General features: G+C 39.1%; 1 protein-coding gene across 1 annotated transcript in view; it reads left to right on the forward strand.

The window, feature by feature from the left end:
* The window catches only part of PREP (prolyl endopeptidase), a 104,407-nt gene that overhangs the window by 13,891 nt on the left and 63,926 nt on the right, over positions 1 to 26,590 (forward strand). Inside the window, exons 6-7 of the mRNA XM_035321267.1 lie at positions 64 to 185; positions 9,686 to 9,791. Of these exons, the coding sequence (XP_035177158.1) occupies positions 64 to 185; positions 9,686 to 9,791 (228 nt within the window). The remainder of the gene's footprint in view (positions 1 to 63; positions 186 to 9,685; positions 9,792 to 26,590) is intronic.

The raw sequence follows: 26,590 nt of genomic DNA on the forward strand, positions 1-26,590 counted from the left end.
CTGAGGGTTTTACTTGGGTGTTGATTTGACAACTAATTAGTTTAAATATCTACATTTCACTAGGCACTGAGACCTCCACTAATCTGCACCAAAAGCTGCATTATCATGTATTAGGAACTAACCAGTCAGAAGATATCCTATGTGCTGAATTTCCTGATGAACCAAAATGGATGGGTGGAGCTGAGGTATGGTAAACACTGTGAAGCTTATCATCAAGTCTGGCTTTTCAGGTTCTAACAGCTGGTAGCAGGTGTAGAATGGAAAACAGTTTGTTAAAAGAAAGCTTTTTATTAGTGTTGCAGAGCTGAGCATTGAACTAAGAATTATTGACTAAGAATTGCTGAAAGTAAGACTGGTCTTTAAATCAGTCCTCAAGTCTGTAATGACACCGTTATGTACTCTTTTTTTAATATATAATTCTTTGAGGACATTCAGTCTGACATAAATTCCAGAATACGCAAGGATCATTTGATGGAAAATCTGTCACTGTTCTGTTTGCTCAGTGTCAAGTCCCAGCCTTCATTTCTTGCATAAAAAGCTTATTCCAGTAAGCATCATGTCTGGATATTCCCTGCCATATATTTATTTTGCTTTTGTTTTCTTGGTGTCTTTCCTGAAAACAAGTATGTCTGTTCTACTTGAAGAATAGAGACATTTAAACTTTCTGTTAATACCATGTGCACAGTTGGAGAGTTTTAATTTTCCCCTTCAACAAACTTTATCAACACAGATATGCTGTGGACAGTGTTACTGGAGATGGAAAGAGTGACTGCTGAAAATGCCTTCTTAAGTTTATTCTGTAGAGCTACATCTACATTGTTCAAAGTCCCAGTTACTCATAGTTGTAGGTAGCCATGCTCTTTTCTTCCCTATCCCTACTTGAATGCTTCAAAAGACTGTAAGTTTTCTCACTGGTGTTTTATTGTTCGTATTAGAATTACACAGTCGCTTAAGCATTGTTGAAGTGCTGTTGGAACATAGAGATCATTCTGTTAATCAGGGAACTTATATTTTTACCAGTGGATAACATCCTGTTGCAATTCTTCGTACTTTTCTGGCTACCGTGCTTTATCTGTAGGTTTTGTTTCTATGGAAGGTCTCATTTGGTGTAACACTTTTGATTGAATATAGAAGGCACTTACCTTGACTGGGGTATTCAGTTCCAGGAAATACTTTTCCCTGAGTATCTCCTTTTAAAGATTTGATCATCAATTTATCCTCGCCATTCAGTATATCAATACATGAAAATGTTGGGGGGATCTTTTCTGTGGGCTGCCAGCAAACAAAGCTTCCCTCCAAGAATTTTACTGTGAGATTCAAAATGAGACAGCAAATGTGCATGTGACAGGTTCTTCACCAAGTGACCACGCTGAATTTTGTCTATACAAATCAAATTTATTCACAGAACCTACAGATAAACAACCTTTTTACATAATGTCATCTGTTCATGAAGCATACCTTTGCCATCTGACTTGTATATCAGTATAAACTTGCAAATAGGGCTTTGAAACTTTTTTACTGTTCAAAAGTTAGTCAGTTCTGTTGAGTTAAACTAGAACTGCATGGAATTTAGAATCGTTATCCTTATTTTTCCCTAGTTCCATAAATAAATGGGTTTCTTTCTGTTGGTGCCAGATGTCTTGTAGTGATGTATCCACTGAGTCACACAAGTGATGCATCCAGTGATGATTGCTTTGCATTGTCCTGAGTGAAACTACACATGTTGTTGTGATGCAAATTCGTTTTCCTTGGGGGAGTGGTATTGCAGTCTTGATTCATTTGCATATACCGCTTTTTAGGGTGGCAAAAGTTTGCAGACACAGATATAATTTCCATGTAATTTAATGCTATCTTCTGCATTAGGCGTAGAGGTACTCTTTTCTTACAGGTAGGGTCTTGTTTAGCAGAGCCATCTTGGAGATAATAGCATGGTGATAGAGCCTTTTCTAACCTGAGTTGAACAAACAGTGCGGGAGCATTTCAAGATCAGAAATATGGAACTGAACATTAGGAGGACTGTGGAAGAGAACTCATAGCTGATATTTAAAAATAAATGCTATTTAAGGTGTGTTAAAGCAGAGATCCACCTCAGTAAACAACCATGAGCTTATTATCTAAGTGATGGTACTATATAAAACAGCTGATTTTCTAGGGTTGTGCTGTGAGCTCTAGCTGTTAAATGTGGCTCAGTCTTCCTGATATTAATGAAAGATGGTTTTTAATGGTCTGGAGAAAACAAATATTCTGCAATTAAAGTACACCACTGTAATTGCAAAATGTGGCTTCATCTTTGTGGAATAGGTCAAAAATCTCCTTTTGAGACTATTCAAACAAGTTTTCTGGTCATTTTTTTAAAGCAGGTCCTTGAGAAAGTGGAAGACCACAAAATAATAGGGAAAAATTAAAGTAGCTTTAGTAAAAATCAAATGATACAGCGTATTGGCGCTACCCTAAATATAAATATTCTTACCTGGTACTAATATGCTGCCAGAGATTTTAAAATGCAGCTTTGTGCAGCTCAGCGTTTTATGAAAGTCTGCTTACTTGCATTCCTGACAGATTAAAGTAAAAACATTTGTTTATTACAGGCCCTTGCTGGCCAAATAGGCAGAAACAGTTGGATTCTCTTCTGTTGTACACAAGTTCCAGGGGAGACAGTTGGATTATGGTGTGCGTTGTTTAAGTATCAACTCACTCAACCTTTAAAGTAGGGATGGAACTTGAAGTTTTGTACGTAGGTTTTGAGTAGAAATTGCAGATTTTTTAACCATAGGGTAGAAGGAGAAAAATACCTTACTTGCCAGCAAAAAGTACCTGACACGGAGATCCTTCAGAGACTGTAAAAGTTCTAATGTTGCCATCGTACTTGAAAAAATAAGTAATCGTGGGTGCACTATAGGGAGTTGGTGTGGTGTATGCTTCAACAGAGAGAAGAAGCTAGGTGACTGATTAGGACAGAAGAGGGTTGAGAAAAACTTTGTCAGGTTATTGTATTTACAAGTCAACATTCAAGAAAATACCTTCAGTTTTTTAACTTGTTACTCGTTCAGTGCCAGCACTAAGCATGCTTGATTTTTAAACAAAGTCTGTGGTGCTGAAAATGGTGTTGGGATAGAAAGACAGATGCATTTCCATCTCCTCACTTGAATGGACTGCTTTTGAGAAAAATGTGTTTATTGCTAATCATACTTTATAGCTAGGTCAGTTTTGAAGAAGATGCTATCAAATCTTTTCATTAGTTTGGAAAAGCATTTTTAACTTTTTTAGAAAAGCATTTAGAAAAAAGCATTTAGCATTTAGAAAAGCATTTTTAACTTTTCTGATACAGATTCTAGGATGGTAGAGGATTTAGGAAGAAGCAGAGATGGAGCTCGAGTAACATCCCAGTAGATGGCAGTCTGGTATGAAGATTTTTAAAACCTCTGCAATGTCACCGATACTCTGAAAGTAGAGGAGCTTCCCAGGCTTCTATCTTTGTGGTGTGTTCTTGTTTCTTCTCCAGACTCATATATCATAACTGTCTTTCACAGCCAGACTGTTATTCTCAAAGTTAAACAGTAAATTATATAAGAGCCTTTCACAGTTGGTAGTGCTAAAAGTTGCTGCTGTAGAGACAGGAATGTAAACAGGAGTGAAAGGAGAGGGTTGGGGAACCCTCCTGTCCTAATTCTGCCAGCAGTAAAACAAGTACAGTTTGTTGTCTGGCACACACTGTGTGCAATCCATAACCTGACAAAATTTATTTTTTTTAAGTTTCAGAGCTGTCAGTTTACATCAGTGGTTCCCAGCCAGGGAGGTGAACTTGCAAATGAAATTCAGAGTGCAGAGGAGCAACCTCTGCCAGACGTGTGCTGGCTAGGGCGTGTTTTCACTGCAAGAACATGAAAGTGCAGCATCCACAGGGGAAGAATGAACAGGAAGGGCTCAAAACATTGTCAGTTTGCTCAAGTGAAACAGCCAGGCAAACCTTCTGGCTGCAAATAGGGATGGTAATCTCTTACAGAGACAAGTTCCTGATGCTATGGGGCTTTCATTGCACTCAAAAGCAAGTTAATGACCACAGACAAAATCAGATTCAATGTTAGTCTGTTACCTCGGAAGGCTACTAGTCTTACTCTGTACTAGATTTAAGAAGGAGAATGCCTGTAAATACCCAGGTGCCTATTGCTGTGTTCCCTTTGGAACAAGGCTGTCTTGTGTAGGAAATTGAGTTAATGCTCAAAGCGATTTCTCTAGGCTGGGGAATGGATGGGGGGAGAGCACACCGGCATGTTTACATATAGTAAGGCCGTATGCTACCTAGAGTATATCCAGCCTCCTCCTTGATGTAGAAAGTGGGATTCTGTTGGACCTGATGCTGAAATCAACCATTGCTGTGATCACCCGCTATTAGGTCTTCTGAAATGTAGTTGATTAAACCAGTGTGATACAAATAGAAAACAAAACAAGCATTTGCAGCCTTCTCAGGGGGCTTGGATTGCGCAGTCAGAAGAGGCTGCTTGGTAAAAGGAAGTTCTCCTTCCAGTTTGCATCTCAAAAAATGCTACGACATAAAATATGACAGCAGCTATGTGCAAGCCTCAGTGGTGTTTTGGAACCACTGCATAGAAAATTGTTCTGAGATTATATGTTCCTTTCATTAAAAACAAATGAGCTGTCCTGGTTTCAGTTGGGATAGAGTTAATTCTCTTCCTAGCAGCTGCTACGGTGCTGTGTTTTGGATTTAGGATGAGAATAATGCTGATAACACGAGGATGTTTCAGTCACTGCAGAGCAGTGCTCGCACAGAGCCGAGGCCTCTCCTGCTCCTGGTGCTGCCCAGCCAGCGAGGAGGCTGGGGGTGCCCCAGGAGCTGGGAGGGGACACGGCCAGGACAGCTGGCCCAGGCTGCCCAAAGGGATGTCCCACACCCTGTGGTGCTGTGCTCTGTGATAGCGGCTGGGGGGGTTCAGCCACTGATTGGGGATGGGATGGGCATTGGTCAGCAGGTGGTGACCAATTCCATTGTGCATCACTTGTTTTCTGTATTTTTATTATTACTAATTTCCCTTCCTTTTCTGAGATTCACTGTCTTTATCTCAATCTGTAATCGATTTATTTTATTCTTTACCCCATCCCAACTTTCCACTTTGATGATAAGAAGGGCAAAAGTGGTAAAAACTTATAATTGATTAGCTTAAAATTTTAAGCATTACTTGCTTAAAATGGCCTTGATATAATAATATGCATTTGAAGGGATTGTATTTGTGAACTAAAAAGAGAAGGCTCTTCCCTATCCTAAATCTTGCAGTGGTGACTACCCAGGTAGTACTCAAAGAACTAGCATTAATATTCACTGGGGTTGCTGTCAAGCCACTTTACTTGGAAGCAAAGCACTTTAATGTCTCTCCTATTGACTTTTTAGTTGAGCAGCAATACATAAAGCCAGGAAGTCTGAAACCTTATGGCCTTCTGTTTGTTCTTGTTTGTTTGTTTAATTATGTATGAATTTCTTGTCTGAAATGTGTTGCTGTTAGACAAAATAATATCACAGAATATCCAAGTTGGAGGGGACCCACAAGGATCATCGAGTCCAGCTCCTGGGTCCCCAAAGGACCACCCCACCACCCCCACCCCCCCCCCCCCCCCCGAAAAACCAGACCACGTGTCTGAGAGCATTGTACAAACGCTGCTTGAACTCCATCAGGCTCGGTGCCATGACCACTGCCCTGGGGAGCCTGTCCCAGTGCCCAACCACCTCTGGGTGCAGAACTGTCTCCTGATATCCAGCCCGAATAGTTAACTTCACTTGTGCTGTGGATCCTCATAGACTGTTATTGCTATTTTAAATGCAGAAGATAGAACTCTGGTGTTCCTTACATGACTTGTATTATGGGTTAACTGTGTTTTGTAAAAGAAAGAATGTAAGTAGTTGGAGAACTTTTTACATGTATGCACTGCTTAGGCTTTAAAGAAAGAAATGTATATCCAGTAACTTACCCAGCCCACAGGTAAACTGCTTCCTCTCGATATTTTTCAGAGCAGTGCTTACTTTTCATGGAAATGGAGAGAACAGGTAACACTGAAACAACATTGCTAGTAAGACCAAAAAATATCCCTCTATAAAGTAAAATGTAGAGGAGGTTTGATTTAGAGGGTGTGATCACTGAGAGCTTAAATAGAGCATTACTTGTGAGCAGCTCTGTTGTAGTGATACACTATTCAAACACAAAGAAGTAAAGATGGTTAGAAAAATATGCCCGAAATAGCAGATCTAATCCATTCAAAACTGCCATTTGATTGAACAGCAACAGCAAAACTACAAGCTATATACTAACAGCTGCTCTTTGAAATAATCCTTCCTTTACCAGTGCTGAGTTAGGGCTTCTTGCTGTGTTATGTCAATAAAGCCATTGTTAAGCTGAAGGCTTTGAAAAGCATTGAGCAGACTCAGGAGCTCAGCTCCAGTTGAAAGGCTACAAAACTACTTCTGGGCTATTTTGCCAGGACCTTAAGAAGTTTGTTTGCTTTATAAACTCCTTACCTTTTATCAGGTGTTGTCTGAAATGATAGAAATTATATTAGTGAGAGAAATGTGAATGAGTGTTGTGAATCTCTCGCAGAAATTCTTGAGATGTGTTTCTCTTTCAGCTTGAATGTGGGAAAACAGAAGAATTTACTTCTGATTCAAGCTGTCAGTTCTGACATTACAGCTGTCTCCCTTGCGCTGAACCATGAGTGCATTCTAAGATTTGAGTGAAATGCTGGTATGGGATTTCAATTCATAAGTTTGTGGGCCAAGGATTGCAGTTGACCTCACGATGATGTATCTGTGCAAGGATAACCAAATGATACGTGGGAAATCCTATTTCCTTTGTCACTTTGAAAGCAAGACTTGTCTGTTTATGGTATAGAGAAGTCAGGGGCATTCAGGCCGTGATTGCACACTCATCAGTACTACCATCTGAGCTGCCTTCAAAGCAACCTCTGCCCCTGTTACTCATGTTTCCAGTTGCTCGGTGCGCTCTTAGCTCAGTCATTTGAGCAGCTGCACAGTGAACTGACTGAGATACTAGTCTGGCAGAGGGGCTTTCCCTTTTATTATTTTTTTTCTTTTTTTTTTTTTCTTTTTTTTCTTTTTTCTTTTTTTTTTTCCTTTTTTCTTTCCCCCTGGGTTTTTGTTTGTTTGCAAGGGGCAGTGAGGACTGTTCTTGGACATGGTATTTTTACAGCTGGAGCAGTTTCCCAGTCTAGCTTGCTACACAAATGGTAAATGCCTGCACTGGTATGACTAGGGGAATGAACTTGTATGGATACAAGCAACCATAGCAGAAAGAAGAGCTAGAGCTGGAGACTGCATAAGCTGGTACTGCTGCCCAAATTTGCTCATCAAGCTGTAACTTTGGAATGCCAGTGTCTAAATTTGTGCTATAATACTGAACACTTGAGCATGCTGCAGTCAGCAGTATCTCGTCCTGTTTCTGTCACATTCCTTTGGATTACAGAACTCACTTCAGTGATAGGGACAGACCGAATTGGCATCCTGCCAGCAATGTGTTTTGGGAATTCCTGCTTCAAATTAAACATAAACTGCTATCAACTCTTCACTTGTCCAGCTGGGAATGTGGAAAGAAAAACTCATTAGATGTGCTCAAATTTGCTGTCGTCAGAGGTTCTGAATTGCCCTCGCTACAACAACATCTGAAATTTGCAAATAAGTTTTCTTTCTTGGGTAAAGTGAGCAGTCTTCTGTTAACTGTTAACTCACAGCATCAAAGAACAGATTTGTGTGGGTTCTGGCTGTGACTGAAAGGCTTTGTTCATCATACTGTTGAGCTAAACTGAAATTTATATTTGTGTATGGCACTTGCTATTTCTTAGCATGTTTTATGACTTAGTCAGGAAAAGAAAGAAACTTGGTGCTTTTACAAGTATGAGCAGTTGTTTAAGCAGCATATTGCAGTAACTACTTTAATGAAAACTGTTAATTTTTGTCTAAAAACACTGAAGATGCTTCTCTCAAAAGAGATCACCTGATCTTGGTTTTCATTTCTGGATATAATCCATCTTGGAAGGAGGAGGCAAAATGTCTAAATGACTGCCCTTTCAAACCTGTCGTAGCTGTTTTTCTTAGTCCGGGAGGATTCCTTGGTGTTCAATTCTGTTCATCTTGTGAACTTTCAGATGTATGGACATCTTCAGTGGTCTAATTCATTGCTGATAAAAATGCTTGTCAAAAAGATAAGTTGGAAACACTCATTTGCTGTTTTTTTTGTTGTTGTTGTTGTTGTTTTTAGTCAGCTTCCTTGTACTGAGATTTGATGCTGTATTTTAAGTTCGTTTGTGTCCTTCAAAACCATAGATGTGTTTGAATAGCAGTATAGGCAAAGGCTAATTCTTCTGAAATTTATTCTGCATAACTAAGTCTACAAATAGTTAGGAATATTAACCCATGTAAGTCTAAGAAGTAAGCAGAAAAAAAGTAAAAAGTAAAAAGAAACAGAAGCAATCTGTGAGTAATATTTTTTGAAGATGCTTAGGGCCAAATGGAAAGCTTCCAGAATTTGGACTCATACTTGGTGACTAAAGATTTGATTTTTCCATTACACTCTGTTATGTAAGAATGTGGACAGGAACCAACATCCTACATCTGCTGTTAATAACACATCTAAACCTGGTGATTTTGGAACACACTCAGAAGAACTCTGCAAGGAGAGGGAAACTTTAAATTGATGCCTTCCTGTTACCTCCTGCCTTCCATTCATGAACTTGCACTTTCAAAAGATTTGCAAAAGATTTTTAAAAGGAAACAGGGTATGTTTGCAAAGCGTTGAGTAGGAAGAAGGCTTCATTGATGAGTTTATGTACCAGCAGACTCCATTTTGGAAACTTTATCACGTCTATGTGTTTCTCCAAAGGCAAAAAACAGAAGCTTTATCTGAAAATTCATGATGTGTTTGTAGCTTATGATATTAATTTAACAGCACTGGATTTTTATGTAAATTTGTTGAAAATGACAAAAATGAAAATTTTGTAAGCATTGTTTAATTTGCCACGGTAAGTGCATATGTGCTTAAAATTAGCATCTTGGATGACTTCTAGGATGTTGTGTGCTGCTTTGTGATGCAAAACATATCTAATTGTCACTTGAAAAACTGAGGGGACAAATTCTGCTGTGAATGAAGTGACCGTCATTTAGACAGTCACTGGGAGACAAAGATGCAAGCCTCTTTGCACCTCCAAGGCAGAGAAAGGTGCCTTGAAAGCTCATTGTAATGAGGCAAACCAAAAATTCAAAGCTATGCTCTACCACCTGATTAAGTCCTGGTGTTGCATGTGGCACTACGAATAATAGTATTAAGTAGGATAGTGGTTTTTCTAGTAAAAATAAATTGATATAGCAAGAATGTGTGTTTCACACACAGACTGCTTTTGTTCAAATACTTTTTTTTTAATTAAAGCTAGGAATAAACAGATAAAGCTGTCTGATTTTGATCTCCTGAAATGTCAGCAGATTATAGTGATGCTATTTGTTGATATAAGCGGTGAATGAGGGTTCTTGGTGAGTTCTCATATTCCATATACATCTGTTAATTCAACTAAATGTAGCATCAATTAATTTTTGCAAGGATTTTAGGGACTAACCTTTCCAATTAGATTTTTTTTTTTTTTGGAGGAATTGACTTTGATTTTCTATATCTCATAGGTATCAGATGATGGTCGATATGTCCTGCTGTCCATTCGGGAAGGGTGTGATCCAGTCAACAGACTGTGGTACTGTGACCTACAAAGAGAGTCTCAGGGCATATCAGGTATGTGTTTTCTTGCTTTGCAGCTGTTTCTTCATTTTAAGGCAGTTTTAAATATTTATGTTTGAACATATATATTGAAATGTGTATCGCTTAATCTCTTTTTTTCTAACACAGAGTATGAGAAGATAACACTTTTAGAACTTGCTTTTCTTTGTTATGTAACAGTAGATGGAAAAATCCATTCTTAGTTTTGTAGTTTGTTTGAAAAGTCACTAGGAAAAATTGAGATAATATAGTCAGTCTTACTAGTATGTATTTTAGGTTTTTCTCCACCAGTACTATTTTTTTATTTTTTTCACATTTCAAAAATGCATGCCTCTCTTAAAGAATTGCTCAGCACTTTAAAATAAAACAAAAATCTGACATCCCCCTCCCCCTCCCAAAAAAAAAAAAAAAAAAAAAAAAACTGATTTCTGTGCATTTTTTTTGTTTGCATATTTTGTTTCATACCAGGACATGAATGAAAATACTTTGATGTTTTATTACTAAAATCTTTGCTTTGTAGCACTGTTATTCTTACAGTAGAAATAGCTACTAAGGATTCAAACACATTTAAAACTGTCGTTTACTTGCTTGGATAGTTGAGTACCTTTTGGCTTTTGTGTATTTGTTGTATTAGCTTCAATACTGTGGGCAGAAAGTAATGTGCTGTGGCTGATGGTTGGCATAGTTAATTTTTTTAATGATTGGTGTTTTTTGTACTGTCAAATTATTGCATTGTTGAAATCTCTTCCTTAATTTATGTTTTACGCAGAAGAAAACAACTTAGTTCTTTTTGATTCTTTGCTGCTTCTATTTTCAGGGACATTAAATAATGCAGTACCTCCTTGTTAAATGTTGGATCTTAAGAAACTTGTTCTCTTGGCCATAAACAGAATATTCAAGGCTTATGAGAGTGATTAGAACTGAGAGCAGCTCTGCAGTAGGGGTGTATTTTTTTTTTCCTCCCTGTCAGTGCCATTATTACACTACATGGTTGCATGTTCATCAACAAGACTTAGTACAGTAGTTTGATTTTTGGTGAGTTAGGTGTTAGTGATGATAATTTATACTTTTAAATTCTTTTCCAGGGAGATTAATTTTTTGTTTGTATGGAGGCATTTAACTCTACCCTTTTAAAATATTTCTTAATTACTTCTAAATTTGTCTTAGGCAACTTTAGTTGTTTAATGTCCTCTTGAATGTAGAAAATGGAGGACCTAATGGAAATTATCACAGATGCTTTCCTTGGAACTTTATTACAACTGAGTAGGTAAAACCGTTTAGTATAGTGAAGGGGTTTTGTAAATGATAAATTGTATTGTCATTCAAGATGACATTTTCCAGCTAGAGATAGAATGCATAAAAAGTATAGCTCTCCTCCTCTGTTCACCCTCTTATTTATAGATACGCTAGATAACCTTGAAGACAAAATTAGGGGAATCAAGTCTTACTTTAAAAATATCGTGCTTTAAAAAATATTATATTATCCTTCTATCTCTTAGAATTGAATTTATTTATAATGAGAAGAGTTCGTACCTCTGGTTACATCTAAGATACTTCTTATGATTTTCCTTTCTCAAAAGTGTTGATGGTTTAATCTGTGCCTTTTTACTTGTCCTGTTTACAATGGTCTGTTTGTTCAAAAATACATTCTAGTGTTCAGAATATATATATATAGATAGATAGATAGGGAAAGAAAACCAGGACAGGTAGTGTATTTCCAGTGTCCTAGATGGTACTTGAAATTGAGGAAAAAATAGTTTCTCAGATATTTCTCTTCCTTCCTTGCTCTTTTAATCCAGGTTGTCCAAGGATGCAGTCATTCTCTGTTTTTTTCTTTATGCTTTAGATTTTTCAAGTATTATACTTCTCTAGATTTACTCAGAGGGCGTTGGGGGAAAAAAAAAGAAAAAGGCAGTGAAATTTTTTCAGAAGGTAACAAGCACCTTTTTTGGGGTGAGGAAATAAAAGCAACTGCTAATCTGAAGGTACTGGATGAGATCCGATTTCTTATGAAGCCTGTAACAAAACACTAGTTATAGAATGACATTTCAACAGATTGTTTTTAAAGCTACTCTGTAGCAAATATTGGTTATAAATACCATTTCAATTATATCATCATGAATTTGTTTTTTAAAATACTTTTTCCCAAGGTCAGCATACCACTGCATAATTTGAAATGCCTGTGTGTAAAGTCATGAGTTAAAGAATTTTCTGTTGCTTCTATAGAATTACAAAAAAATACACAGAGCTGATTATGATCTGTGATTTATTACCTGAAAAACCTATTTCCAAATGTCAAGTTAACTAACTTAGGCACACCTTTCTTGCTTTTGATTGCCAGCAGTGCAATCTTTTCTTTTGACAGGAGGTAATCAAATTTCTTAGTTGTTTAAAGAGTTTTCTTTAAAAAGGTGTTTTCATAGTCAAGTCATATGACCACTGAAGATTGAATTTCTTTTCCCTCTGATGTACTGAGGGCCTTGTGGAGTTAACTGTAGTTCTGTTACTATTGCGTTGAAATGATGGTTGCAATAAAAAAGGCCACTTGTTTGGCCCACTTCTTCACAAATGGTTGTGAAGAAGTCACGAAGTTCAGTGTTGCGACCTCAGTACTGAATGTCAAAAATGCCAGGTTGTTGGCTGTTGGAAAATTGCAGGGGTATCTGTGAAATGAGATTCATTATGGTTCAAGACCAGTAGTTTATTACCAACAGGGAAATTTATCTTTTTACTGGGAGATAAATTCCATATTTCATGATTCAAGAAAAATGTGATTGTTTTGTTTTTTAAATAATGCAATTGTTTGTTTGTGTGAATATTTTTGATGGTTCAAAAGCAAAGAAGATTAGTTCTGAAACCCCAAAATAAATACTGTATATTTACAGTCTCTTGTGCCTCTTGGCTTCAGTATAACAGCACAAATTAGTTTTGTGTAAGAGCACAAACATAGCTCAAGTTACACAGGCAGCCTATCCCATTCCTAAGATGGAGCAGTGGAGGGATGCCTCACCATGTGCTCCAATCAGCCAGAAGATCTGACGGGCTCAGGACTTTCAACAGGAGGGTAGTACTGAGAAGAAAACACAAAACCTATGGATGCATTGCTGCCTCCCCTAATAAACACTTTCTACTTCTGGAAAGTTAGAAAGAATGCCTTGGATGGGAGCTGGGAAAGTGTCTTTCATATTAAGAATTAAAATAGCCAAAGTCTAGAGGGAGAGGAGGAAGTTCCCATATCTGTAGGTTAGAGGTAAAGTCTTCGAGAGAGGGTTGAAAATGGCAAGGTGTATGAAAAGAGTGTGTATATACATGTGAGCATGCACATTCCCTTTATAGCCTTCTCTTCTTTTATACCTGTGGCAAAGTCTGTATTAGAATATTCTGTGTAATGTCTTTTTCAGTAGGAAGGATGTGAGGACAAGATAACATATAACCTAAAAGTTGCATCAGACCTAGGTTTGGTGTGTTCTTATTGAAAAATTGGTAGTTTATTATCTAATATGCATCAGATCTTTTAATTACCGAATCTTTTTGTGGTGATGGTAGTAACATCTGTTAGTCCCCTTTGCTGATGTTATTGAAAGCACAAACGGTTAACTTCTTGCCTGCTTATGTTTACATGGTGAGGCATGTTTCACAGCTTTTCAGTTGTTATATTTAGTGTCACATTTCAGCATTCATCTGTTACTCTACCTGTGGCTATCTTGATTTCTAGACAGAGTTAATGTCTAAGGGTAACAGGAGTAGTATTCTTTTTGTTGTTTTAACCCAGGTTGTCTTACACCTCAGTCATCAAGATTAAAACTTGCTTCAGCGGTACTGAGCAAATACTCCAGAGATTTCACAACATCCGGATCTGCTGTAGCCTTGAATAAGTCAGTAGGAGTATGATAAATTGAAAAAGGTAATTTCTTGAAAACAATCCAATCTTACCCAAAAAGAACCAAGTTGTTCTATTCGGTGAAGGCTGCACAAAGAAATTTCTCTTAGCGATAATATGTCATCAGCACCTTTCCCTGAATGAAATGAGATTTTTTTTTCCTTCTCTTGAGCCTGGATGTTTATTAGTTGCATAATGTGTATAGTGATAGAATTTATTAGTATTCCTTACTTCATACTTTATCCAGTAGTGTCATTCATTAACACAGTGAAAAAGCAATAATTAGCGTCTTCCAAAGGTGTACTCAAATAATCTACTTTTCCAGACTGTAGTGTTTTGAAAGCTTGAAATTATAATTTAACCTTGTCCAGTTGCAGTCTTTTCATTTTTGTTTTATAGTGGATGAAAATACAGGCTGAAAAACCTCACCTTAGGAAGATGTGAGAGAACAGAAGAAAATAGATTTGGGCTCTTCAAAAAAATCATGGTGCATTTTCATAGTTCACCTCTTAATCAGTAACAACCTCCAAAACTGACAAAAATCCAGTTTCCAAGGCAGCTGGACTCTAATTATCCTACTAACACTTCTAAATGCAATTAACAGATTATCTAGATAAAATTTTACAATGAAGCAGTATAATTAATTATTACTGTCCTCACAGCTTCAAGAATGAACTGAAGGCAGCTAAAAGGCAGTTCCCATTGATCAGTGTATAATCTGTACCTTTCTTTGTTGTATTTCCTGAAAAGGAGAAGACAAGTCTGAGATATTTTGGCACCCCTTAGCAATGATCCCAGTCACCATACCCTCTACTACCCTTTGCTCTTGCTGAAACAGAGACCTTGAACAGAATTGACAAACAATAGGGGAGGCAGCAATGCATCCATAGGTTTTGTGTGTTCTTCTCAGTACTACCCTCCTGTTGGAAGTCCTGAGCCTGTCAGATCTTCTGGCTGATTGGAGCACATGGTGAGGCATCCCTCCACTGCTCCATCTTAGGAATGGGATAGGCTGCCTGTGTAACTTGAGCTATGTTTGTGCTCTTACACAAAACTAATTTGTGCTGTTACACTGAAGCCAAGAGGCACAAGCCAGCTCTCCTCCATGTGCCAGAGCTCTCTTCACTCCCAGGCATTGTGACTGTGGCTAGCCTGTCTACTGGGAATGTTTTTGGCAAACACTGTCCCCCATACTGTGACCACATATTGTCTGCTAATTGTCACAGACCAAAAATGTGACAAGGGGTCATGCTAACAATTGAACAGCACAGAAGCCATGGAGCAGTGCATCAAGCCTGTGTCCCAGCTCTCTCACATACTCATGTTTATATATAACCTGATTGATTTGACACAGCAGCCTGTTCTGTGTTGATTTCTACAGCTGGGCTTGTGAATTACGTGGCATAGAGTATAGACTTTTATCTAGGTGGCATGTTTCCAGCTGAACTATTCAAGAGCTGAGGAGATGGCAGCATTGGATGATAGAAGTGGGGAAAGGAAGCAATACAGTTGCAGTCTGCCTGAATGAAAGTTACATGCCTTTAAGGAGCAATTGTCACAAAATGTGGATGGTAAATGATGGTAATGCCTGTCATAGATCACTTCAACCAAAAGCTGACCTAAAGAAACCTCTCTGTTTCCTTAAGAGATGGTCTCCATCTCCTTCTTTCTCTATATGCATTTCTGCTATATTTGTTCAAGTGCTAACTTGTCAGCTACATAATTATTTAGGTTGGAAGGGACCTCTTGAGATTACCTAGTCTAATTCCCCCTGCTCTAGCAGGGTCCCAAGACAATGTCCAGTTGGGTTTTGAATATCTCAACAGATGAAGATCCCACAACTCCTCTGGGCAACCTACTTCAGTGTTTGACCACCTCAGAAAAATTCTGGCCCTTTTCTTTCTTTCCCCCTATCAAGTATTTATACACATTGATAAGACACATCTCCTACCATTCCCAAGCCTTCTCTTGTCCAGACTGAAAAGTCAGAGCTCCTTCAGCCTCTTCTCATGTATGAGATGCTTAATCATGTATGTTGTCCTGTGCTGGGCTGCCTCCAGTAAGTCCATATCCATCTTCTGCAAGGGAGCCCAGAAGTAGAGAAGTACTCAGGATGTGGCCTCACCAGTGCTGAGCAGAAAGGAGGCATTACCTCCTGTGACTTGCTGGCAACGTGCTTCTTCAGGCTGTTTGCCTTCTTTGATGCAAGGGCACACTGGTGGCTCATGCTCAGCTTGCTGTCCAGCACGACTCCAAGGTACTTTTCTGCAGAGCTGCTTTCCAGCCAGCTGGCCCTCATTGCATGTTCATGCATGGGGTTATTCTTTCCCTTGTTGAATCACAGGAGATTCATTACAGCTCAATTCACCAACCTGTTCTGGTCCCTATGAATGGCACCATAACCATCTGGTTTATTAGCCACTCCCTCCAGGTTTGTATCTTCTGCAAACTTGAGCATGCTCTCCCAGCATTCAGGTCATCATTGAAGGTCTTAAAGAATATTAGCTCCAGTGTCAACTGCTGAGATATACCACTAGTGACTTGTCTTCAACCGGACAGCAGCCAAGGCTGCCTCTGACTTTCACGTCCGCAACTAATTGTTCCTTGTTTGTAAGTATTGGGTCAAGCAGAGCACCTTTCTTTCTTTGTCTTCATCACCTGTGTCAGATCCAGGCACTCTAGAAATCTCTTAGACTGCTTGAACCCTGCTGTATTGTCCTTCCAGCAGATAACATAATGGTTAAAGTTCCCCATAAGAAAAAGTAAAGATAAGGCTTCTCCCAGCCGTCTGAAGACCACCTCTTCTTATTTTTCCTGTTCAGGAAGGTCTGTAGTAGATACCCACTACTGTAGCCCCCATGTTGGTCTGTCTGCTCATCTTGACCCATAGCATTTGACTGGCTCCTGATACATCCATCCCAAGCCTACCACAACAAGTCCATGATTCCAGTGAGCTTCATAGCCCTGTAATGGCACACAGACTTCTAACTCCTCATGTTTGTTCCCCATGTTGTGTGCATTAATGTGAAGGCATTTCAGAGTCGCACCCAACCACGCCGATTCCCCTGTGCAAGTTTGAGAACTTCCTGATGAGGCTGTTCAGCAGGCACTTTCTTCTTCACATGCTTACACTTGGAGTGATTCCACTTCAGTTCTGCTGTGTTGATTGCTGTGTCCTTTCTGTTCCTGTCACCCAGGCCCATGACTTGCCTACCCAACCACAACTTTTGTACTTTCCCCTGTCATTTCTAGTTTAAAGCTCTCCTTGTTAGGTTGGCCAGCCAGTTGCAAGGATACTTTTTGCCACGCTTAGGTGGGTAACAGAATAGTAGCACAGAGCGAGATAATACAGAATAGCTGCTGTATCATTAGTTTCTCTAATGGATCTATATGGATGGGTGTCTTCTATTCCTTAACTTGATTTCCATGGAAATAAGAGGTACTTGATCCCACTTTGCATTTTGAAACATTAGCTCCTACATTCAATCTACATGTAATCTGTATAGGTCCACGTAGGTTGCAGCCTTCACAATATTGCATGGGAGGTCAATATCCAGGGAGAAGCAAGAGCCTGTTACATGAGGGGCTGCAACATAAACTTGATTTTGCTGTGCCATGACAATTTACTCACATGAGTTACATGGGTGCCTGAGGTACGGAGAAAGCTTCAGGAGACGTTTTTGCCTTGGTAGACTTGAGACACTTTGAGTTCAGGTTTTATCCCCTATGGATTACCTGAGACATGAAAATCAATGAAGTTTGTCCTTCAGTTGTGACATTAATAACAGTGCTCTTCTCTGTGAATTCTCTGATGAATAGTAAGATGGCATCTTGCTTATGCTGAATCTTAATACAAATTGAGTTAAAATGTCAACAAGTGACTTCCTACAAGTCTGTACACCAAGTTTCAGAATGTGTGACTTAGATTAAAAATTTCTTTCACTACCACAAAATAATGAGAGGAAAGGAATGAAAAGATGTTGGAAAATTACAGTGGCTCCTGTCCCTGATGAGGAGATGATTGATCTCATGACTAAAATCCTGCATGGTCTTGATGGATTTCTGTTATAGATTTGTTTTCTACAGAACTTGCATACTTACCTGGAGGATGCCACTCGGTATTTTAATACAAGTCCCCAAGTAGAAAGTAGGTACAGAAAGGCACCCCTTCCAGGCTATTTGTTGTCTTGAATTATTGTCATCTTCGCCAGGGCTATGTCATCACTGGTATCGTTGTGACCTGAGATGGTACAGTTCCAGAACCGATCCATGGACTGGAAGGAGCAGTAAGAAACAGCTGTGTTTCTAGGGAACTCCTTAAGTTGTTTTCTGACTGTTCCTAGAGGTGACAAGTCAGAAATCAATTCATAGTGTTTTACAACTGTATTCTCAGAGCCAAAATAAAGTTTAACTGGTATAACTGGAAAAACGTACCAGAATAAATACCATTGTGAAGGAGGATTGGACAATGTGGTATATTATTTGAAGGACATATATGATGAACAAATACAGGGTAGTGGTTGGTTTAAAATTTGTATGTCCTTTTTCTTGAACTGGCTAATTACTGAGATGGAGATTGCGTATGTAATAACAGGGCTAAGCTGTTTTTAGTCTCTTCTGATTTCAGGCGTTCATTAAGCTAATCCTACAGCTAGTTGCATTATTCACTGCAGTGAGATCCCATTTGGCTAGGACGGGTAATGAACTTTGTTATGTTATGCTGCACTGCAAAAATGCAGTCCCTGCTGAATTCTGCGTAAGAGGTAATGTGAGAGTCACTTCCAGAGCCTAGATGTCTTAAAGGAGGGGATGGACAAAGTTGACCTGTGTAGGCCATTTGCTGAGGCTCCTGCATTCCTGCCCTTTCCCTGCAGCTATAAGGCAGATAGATTCCCTGTGAAATCAAAGTCCTCAGGATAATGACATGGTGCCTCTGTATGGTCCTACACTTCTGTGCTGAATGCAAAGGGTACACATGGCAGTGGGGCTGGTATCTCCTGTGCTCCTTAAATTAAAAGGAGGGAAAGAAATGGGCGAGACCACAAAACTAAGGACCACTCTCAAAAATTAAAAGGCAAAAATTCCTCTTGTGGTATTTGAAAAAAGTACATAGCAGAAGTGAGGGAGAAAATGAGGCAATTAAGATGCAGCTGTTCACAAAGATCTCAGAGAACTAGTTGGAAGACTATTTAAATGAGCATTCGTTATTTTAGAAATTGTACAGACAGGCAAGGAGGGAATGAGGGATATTGAAAAATGAAAGAAAATGTCAGGATATTACAGGTATTAACTCTATCCCAGCCAAAATCAGGACAGTCCCAGATCTACCAGATAACACCTCTGATATAGGTGCCTCCTGCATGTTGTAAGGACAAAGTGCTTTGACAATGTTACTCCCATTTAGTGACCTTAAAGAAGAGATGAAACAGCATCAAATTAGAAATAGGGGGACTTTGGTTACTTCAATCCAAATACCTTTACATCCTGTAGAAGCTTGTTGTGGAAAGATATATGCCAGTAGTCTGACTTTGCAACTGGAAGCTGAGAGAATGAACACTTTGTTTTTTAACACCATGCTAAGGTAAAATCAATTAAACTGGGTATTGGACTGTGGAAGGCAATTGATTGAAGAAAGCTTCTGTCATATATGCCAGAGATGGTACTCTGGTTTTGTAATGAGGAAAGAACAGCTGTTATTTTAAAAGAAATGATCTAAAACTGTAAAGAGGATCTAAAACTCTAAAATTGTACCTTAAAATTGAAGGGTCGTGACTAGGTTTCTGGTATTATAAATGGTTTTGTAGGAATTCTGTGCTTGGGTTATCTTTTTTTCTTCTCCTTCCTTGTTCTGTTAGAGGCCCTTGACATCCATGTTCCCTACAGTGTTTGGACATGTACTTTAAGATCTGACAGGGCCAAAATTCTCCTAAGTTACAGGAGTGTCCTTCATCCTGTTTAATTCCTTTGAGATGCATCAGAATTTAAATATTGTTTTGAGTAGCAGGTCAAAATAATAAGTACATGTGAGTATATGTAAGGACTAAAGCTGCTCTTCCATTGTAGAAGCTCACAGCTTGTACTGATCATGTCTCTACACAGCGGCATAATGGCTGTAGTAGCAAGGTGGAAAGATGAATGGGGGCAGATCTTACTACTTGTGTCTAGATGGGGCCAAACAAATGTAGGGCTTCCCTTAACTACAAAGGGATTGGGTTAATCAACTAAGGCCGTTTATTCGTCCCAGATATTTTGTAGGCATGTTACATGCTGATACCTCTTCTCTTACAGCATAGCAATGTTGTGGTGTCTAGTATGACGTTCTTCTATTTAGTGGAAGACATTTGTGTTGCCATGAAATGGTTCGTGGCTTGGATCCCTGTGATATTGTGCTGTGAAACTTAAAGTTTAAAGCCATTACTGTTTCTTATTCTCATTTTAAAAGGGCCTTCAAAAAAAGTGTGTGTGGGGGGTGTCATGCAGTATGACAGTACTACTTGGAGGCTGGTAGGTGGCAGACTTCATACACATGTATGAACCTTGGTCATCTCTGTCATGTTTAAATAGTGTCTTCCACTATTATTTTTTTTCTGTTGGTTTTAGCTGTGCTAGTCTCAATTCAGTGCACAGATACAGGAATTACACTCTTTGAATATTTCAAGTCTGATATCAACCAATTTCACATAGTTCTGAATTTATGTTTTAAAGTTTAGAAAGCTGCATTGCAGCAGTAAATACACTATTACGAAGGGATGTTAAAATTACTGTTGGATACTTAAGGTGTTTGGTATTTGTGTTTCTGACTTAGCATATGTTAGAAATGTGCAATTAAGAAAAAAACACGAGCTATCTATTAAGAAAGCTCGGAGTAAAGTTTTATTTTCAGTCTGAAAGACAAAAAGAAAAAACAATAAATCACTGTCCTTTGAACAATACAGTATCCAGTTGAATTATTTGGCTTACGTTTGCAGGAGAGATTGAAGAAGTGGGTAAAAAAAAAAATACATCTTGGGAAAAGAAAAAAGAAATAGAAATGCAAAATGATGAAACAGTTTGTTTCACATGTGGAAATTGAAAACACTTTCCAGAAAGCTGCCTGAGAGAACTCAAGATGATTGTGAATTCAAGGATGAGTCAGCTACTCTGGGAATTACTGTGCAACACAACATAACCCACAGCAGGCTTACAGGAGTTCAGAACTTTCTTTCCCCACCAGATGGAAGGAATGTGTGGTCTTCCCTTTTTACCTTTGTTTACATATAGCATGTTTTTATAAGAAGAAAAGGATTTCATTTTTAACTGCAAATTGAATTAGTTTCTGACTGTTTTGAAAAGATGAATACAACAGGATAAGTATATCCAATTGAACAGTAAAGCTGTAAAACCTTTTTTTGCTTCCTTAAATTACAAACTCTTTTCCTTTTTATGGTCAATTACATGCTCATCCTGTTTTTCATTGGATATCTAGACAATACAAATAAGTGAATCATCAGCTTTTCCATATTAGAGGCTGAAATGGAAGATCAAGATCATCCCGTGAGAATCAGTAGGAATGGAACAATTGAATAAAAAGGTCACCCCTCTTTTGTTAACAATCTGTAAGTAGTAGGAACAATGCCTTACTTTCCAAAGCAATGGAACAGTATTCTAGCTGTTCCTTTGTGTCTTATTCCTGACAGTGATTTTCTATTTTTTTTTTTATCTCCTTTAAGCTTCTGTTTAATTCACTCATCTCTTTTCCAAAGGGAATCTGGTGGGCAGTGACGCAAAATGTTAGTGCTTTGTTGTCTCAAGGTGCCTGACATAGCTCGCTCATCTTTAGCCGTCTTTATTTACAATAACTTCCTTTTTTTTTCCTATGGAAAGTGATGCTTTCAGTTGCAAGAGTGAGCATCATCTTCAGTAATCTTGCTAGTGAAGAAGAATTACAAACATGGAACATAAAGTATATTTCCATGTTTTGTCCTGTATTGAATAGATGTGTTCTTTACTGCTCCATGGCATCCACAGTCCTGAGCTACATTTCCATTCTGTAAGAATCAAAGAGAGACAGGGACCACAGAAAGACACATGATAAACCTGAGTACTGAGCTACTGAAATTAGAAAGTAGATGGTGTTGAGGCAAGAGGAACAACGGGAAACTACGTGGGGTGCAGACGCTCTGTTCTCATGCTACCACTCTGAGGTGCCACAAAACATGTTAGGAAGTACTGTCTCTCTTGTTCTTTTTGTGTGTTGTTTTTTTTTTGTTGTTGTTTTTATTTTGCGTGGTGGTGGTGGTTGTTTTTGTTTTCCACAGTCAGCCCAGGAAGAGCTCACCTAAGCAGTGACAGACTTGGTTTCAGCTCTCTTGCAACTTTAAAGGATTTGATAGTTTCTCACACCTGTAACCAAATCCTGTAAACATCTTTGGAAGCTCTTCTTTTGTACATATAGTCAGATATTGTTTGAAGCAAAAGGTAGTCTCTGGCTACCACTGTGCTACTAAATTTAATGTGTTGGTGAATGTTTTTTGGCACCAAGGCCAATTGACTTTTAACAACCAATGCTAATGCTGGGCATCCTTCTTATCCTTTAAAAGTCGGGGTGGCTTCATTCAGACTGCTTATTATGAATGATTCCTGGACTTAAATCATACCCCAGCCTGGAATTTTCTGGTGACCATTTTTTTTTAGTATTGATGTAGTCTGACTTAGGCAAGTGACAAGGGTCGGTAGAGGTTGACTTGGGCTGCAGTTCCTCATCAGATATTTCATGGAAGAACTGGCCAGGACTTCCCAGTTGTGTGCCATTGCAGCTCTCTCTATCCTAATGAGCATTCACTGAATTACCATATGCAGTGGAAACTTCGGAGACAGTATAAAGTATCCAGTAACCCAGCGGTTCAACAATACGGAAGTTGGAATGGATTCTCAGCCTTCCCTGTGTTTCCCAGCTCAATTTGCAGGTATCCTCAAAGCGTTATATTATATTAGTAGCAGAAGTGCTGGCACTGGTACACTCCTGACCTCTAATTCACAGAAAATTGCATAGACAAGATGACTTTCACGCTAGTGATAACTGCTTAGAAGATCTAGTGTAAGCTAGTTGGCTAGGCTTCTTTTGTCTTTGTGGAGATAAGGAGAGTGGCACTTTCAGAGAGCAATTTGTTTTATCCTGAATGATAAAGTAGTAGTGCCTTTCTTTCCATATACTGTAACAATATGCTAGATTACTAGCTTGGTTTACATCTTTTAGGTGCTAAATGTTAAGTGGCATGAGTTTTGCACCAGGTAACCACCTGAATGGCAAACATGTGAAGGCAAATGGTGGCATTTGCATTTGGCGATAAGCTGAAGAAGAATTCGGTTCCCTTATAGCAGGTCTTCTCTGTGTAGCCTAGGTTTTGGAAAAGCTGGAACAGATATCGTAAACAGACCAAAATAAAACTACTTCCTTCTTATGAAATAAGTTTTAATGCTTTGTAGAGGTTCAAAATGGCTGGTGTGACCATGTAGTTTAAGCATGTCACTAACTTCTGTGTTAGTTTTGGTTTAGAAGTTAGAATATGCCTTCTCAGTGTGCAGTCCTGGTTTTAAAAATGAACTCTGTACAGGTGTTCTTGCCAGATAAGTATTTTGCTAGGAGCTAAATTTCTCTTACCTATCATTTGTACATTGAAGCTGACTTTGCTGACTTTGTTTGTTAGCAGTATAATCCTGTAAAATTGACTCAATCTGTTTTAGTGGGTATGGCATTGTTTGTGTTTATGCTGTTTCTTCAGGCTAGAATTCTCTGTTAAATGCATTCCAAAATACAGTATGGTGGAGATAAACAGTCATATAAGATACCTGCAGTGAGTTACCAAATTTAAGAACAGGACTTCTGATTTGTAAACTTTGTCCTAGTCTTAAACAGTTCTCAAATACCATCAACACAGATGCACATTTTATCTTTCCTGATAAATATGTATATCTATCTCTTTAAGTCTAGAGAGGGGGATCTTGTTCAAACTACTGAGCAATTAATTCTTTTGCATCTTACTTTTTCTGTAGAACAGTCTTTTCTTTAATCTCAGGTAAACTATCCGTCATGGCTTGGCAGGGCTAATGTTTATGTAGCAGGATAGCTACCTTCTTGGGAATATCAAGTGGGATTCACTTGGCATATGGTAATACAAGCTAGTCTGTACAACATCCAAAGCTAGTTTGTGTATTACTTGTAGATAAGAATTAAACAACATGTCTTAAGTGTTTGTTTGATCACTGTGTGGGGGGGACTAATGATGGAAATGGGGCTAATGCAATGCTGGAATTACTTTTTTCAGGAAACTCATCAGATCTATCTAAAATTGAAGTGAGTGTGGTGTGAGGATGCTGGTGAATTACAGAAGAGGTTTTGGAAAAGAAATTGACAAAACAGCAATCCACTTACCAGGACAGATAAATAAGTCTACAGGAACTCATGAAGGAACCCATGAGTTCTAGAAGAACTCAAGGTAAAACTACCCAACTATTGAGGTAGTGTGCAGGGTAGCAAATGAAAGGTAGGAAAGGGATGCAAAATCTGTAAAAGACTTCTAGGAAGTCTGATGTCTGTACAAGATAAACTAGTAGAAAGTATAGGTATAGAATTGTAGGCACTTGAATAAGTAAGAGTCTGCCTTGGTTTTGTAAAGGAAAACATTGTCTTATCACAGAATCGTCTAGGTTGGAAGAGACCTCCAAGATCACCGAGTCACCTCTGACCTAACGCTAACAAGTCCTCCACTAAAACCATATCCCTAAGCTCTACATCTAAATGTCTTTTAAAGACCTCCAGGGATGGTGACTCCACCACTTCCCTGGGCAGCCTATTCCAGTGACTAACAACCCTTCTGGTAAAGAAGTTTTTCCTAATATCCAAACTAACAAACTAAACTTCCTCTGGCACAACTTTAGCCCATTCCCCCTCGTCCTGTCACCAGGCACGTGGGAGAATAGACCAACCCCCACCTCGCTACAGCCTCCTTTCAGGTACCTGTAGAGTGTGATAAGGTCGCCCCTGAGCCTCCTTTTCTCCAGGCTGAACAACCCCACCTCCCTCAGCCGCTCCTCGTAAGACTTGTTCTCCAGGCCCCTCACCAGCTTCGTAGCCCTTCTCTGGACTCGCTCGAGCACCTCCATGTCCTTCTTGTAGCGAGGGGCCCAAAACTGAACGCAGTACTCGAGGTGCGGCCTCACCAGAGCCAAGTACAGGGGGACAGTCACTTCCCTGGACCTGCTGGCCACACTGTTTCTTACTCAAGCCAGGATGCTCTTGGCCTTCTTGGCCGCCTGAGCACACTGCTGGCTCATATTCAGCCGACTGTCAATCACTACTCCCGGGTCCTTCTCTGACAGGCAGCTTTCTAACCACACATCTCCCAGCCTGTAGCTCTGTTTGGGGTCGTTGTGCCCCAGGTGCAGGACCCGGCACTTGGCCTTGTTGAACTTCATACTGTTGGCTTCAGCCCATGGGTTCAGCCTATCCAGCTCCTCCTGCAGAGCCTTCCTACCCTCGAGCAGATCGACACACGCACCTAACTTGGTGTCGTCTGCAAACTTGCTGAGGGTGCACTCGATCCCCTCATCCAGGTCATTGATAAAGACGTTAAGATATTATAAATCAGTTGGTGTTCTTTGAAGGGAACAGCAGGCTTTTGAATGTAGGTGATGTGAATTTGTACAGTTATGTTGGATTTCCAAAAGGCTTACAACCATGTACTTCAACAAAAACTTACTCCTCACAGTACAGGCATAGTATGGAGAACACATACGGTTGTCTTTGCTGTAACTGCAGATGTTTTTTGAGAAGAGATTCTGTATTCACTCCATACTTTGTCTTCAACTTAACCTCTTAACTTAGACGCTACATGCATTTTAATCAAGTCAAAATCTGAAAATTGCTATTTTAAGTACTATGGGGAAAATGTTACCTGTGGAAATGATCTGCTCTACGTTTCAGTACAGCATCCTAGATGTCAGCCAGTACAACTAAACCACGTTGATGTAGAGGGAATCTGGCTTAACTGTCTTGTAAGTCATCTTTTTATGAAACATGGTTTGCCCAATATTTGCCACTTCATTATTGTTGTAGTAATCTTGAGTTAATGCATTTCATTAACTTCCAGCACAGTATGAGTTGTGGCTTCTCTTTGTAGTACTCCCTTTAATTTATAAGTGAGGAGATAATGATATCATTAAAGACTCTGTGCAAGCATGACATTGTATTAGTTTTGCTGCTGTGAGGGTAGTCGACTTGGGTATTCATTGATTCTTTATTTCAGTGGATGTGGACCTGTGGAAGTCAAATTGCTCCGTGTTGGTTAGGAAATGATCTTGACTATGAATGGAGATCACATCTAACAAACAAGGATGGGCTACTTCTAAATGTTTAAGAAACACAACAGATTTGACTTGCTTATTTCTGCATTTGAAAATTTAAGTGTCAGCTAGCCCTTTCCCCTTTTCTGCATGGGAGTGCTCATGATACTTTGTCAGCAGCCATGGGTTAATTGAATTTGCAGTGCAATCTTCTATAATAATCCTTGTCAATGTGTTTTCCCTAGAAGATAACCTGTAAAACAGTGCTTCCGTTTCCTTTTACTAACGTTAAAGGAAGCATCTTTTCTGCTTCTCAGGTTAGGTAAAATGTTCTTCAAGCTTCCCTTCCCCCCTTCACAATCCCTCATACTGCATACAGACTGAGTCATCTTGCTCTTCAAATATTCAGTTTATTTGCTAGGGTTTTAAATGGGCCATTGTGATCTATTTGTGCCAAGAATGCCCCTTTTTAGAATAGAAAATCACCGTGTAACTTCTGACAAATGCATTGCTACTTTTTAAGGAGAGCTGTGATTTAGGCTGCAAAGACGAGGTTTGGGGGAATATTGTTTTCCCTCCCCCCCCCCTTCTACTACATGTACCTCACAAATCC

The sequence above is a fragment of the Oxyura jamaicensis genome, chromosome 3 (assembly GCF_011077185.1).
Source record: "Oxyura jamaicensis isolate SHBP4307 breed ruddy duck chromosome 3, BPBGC_Ojam_1.0, whole genome shotgun sequence".
Classification (NCBI taxonomy): Eukaryota; Metazoa; Chordata; class Aves; order Anseriformes; family Anatidae; genus Oxyura; species Oxyura jamaicensis.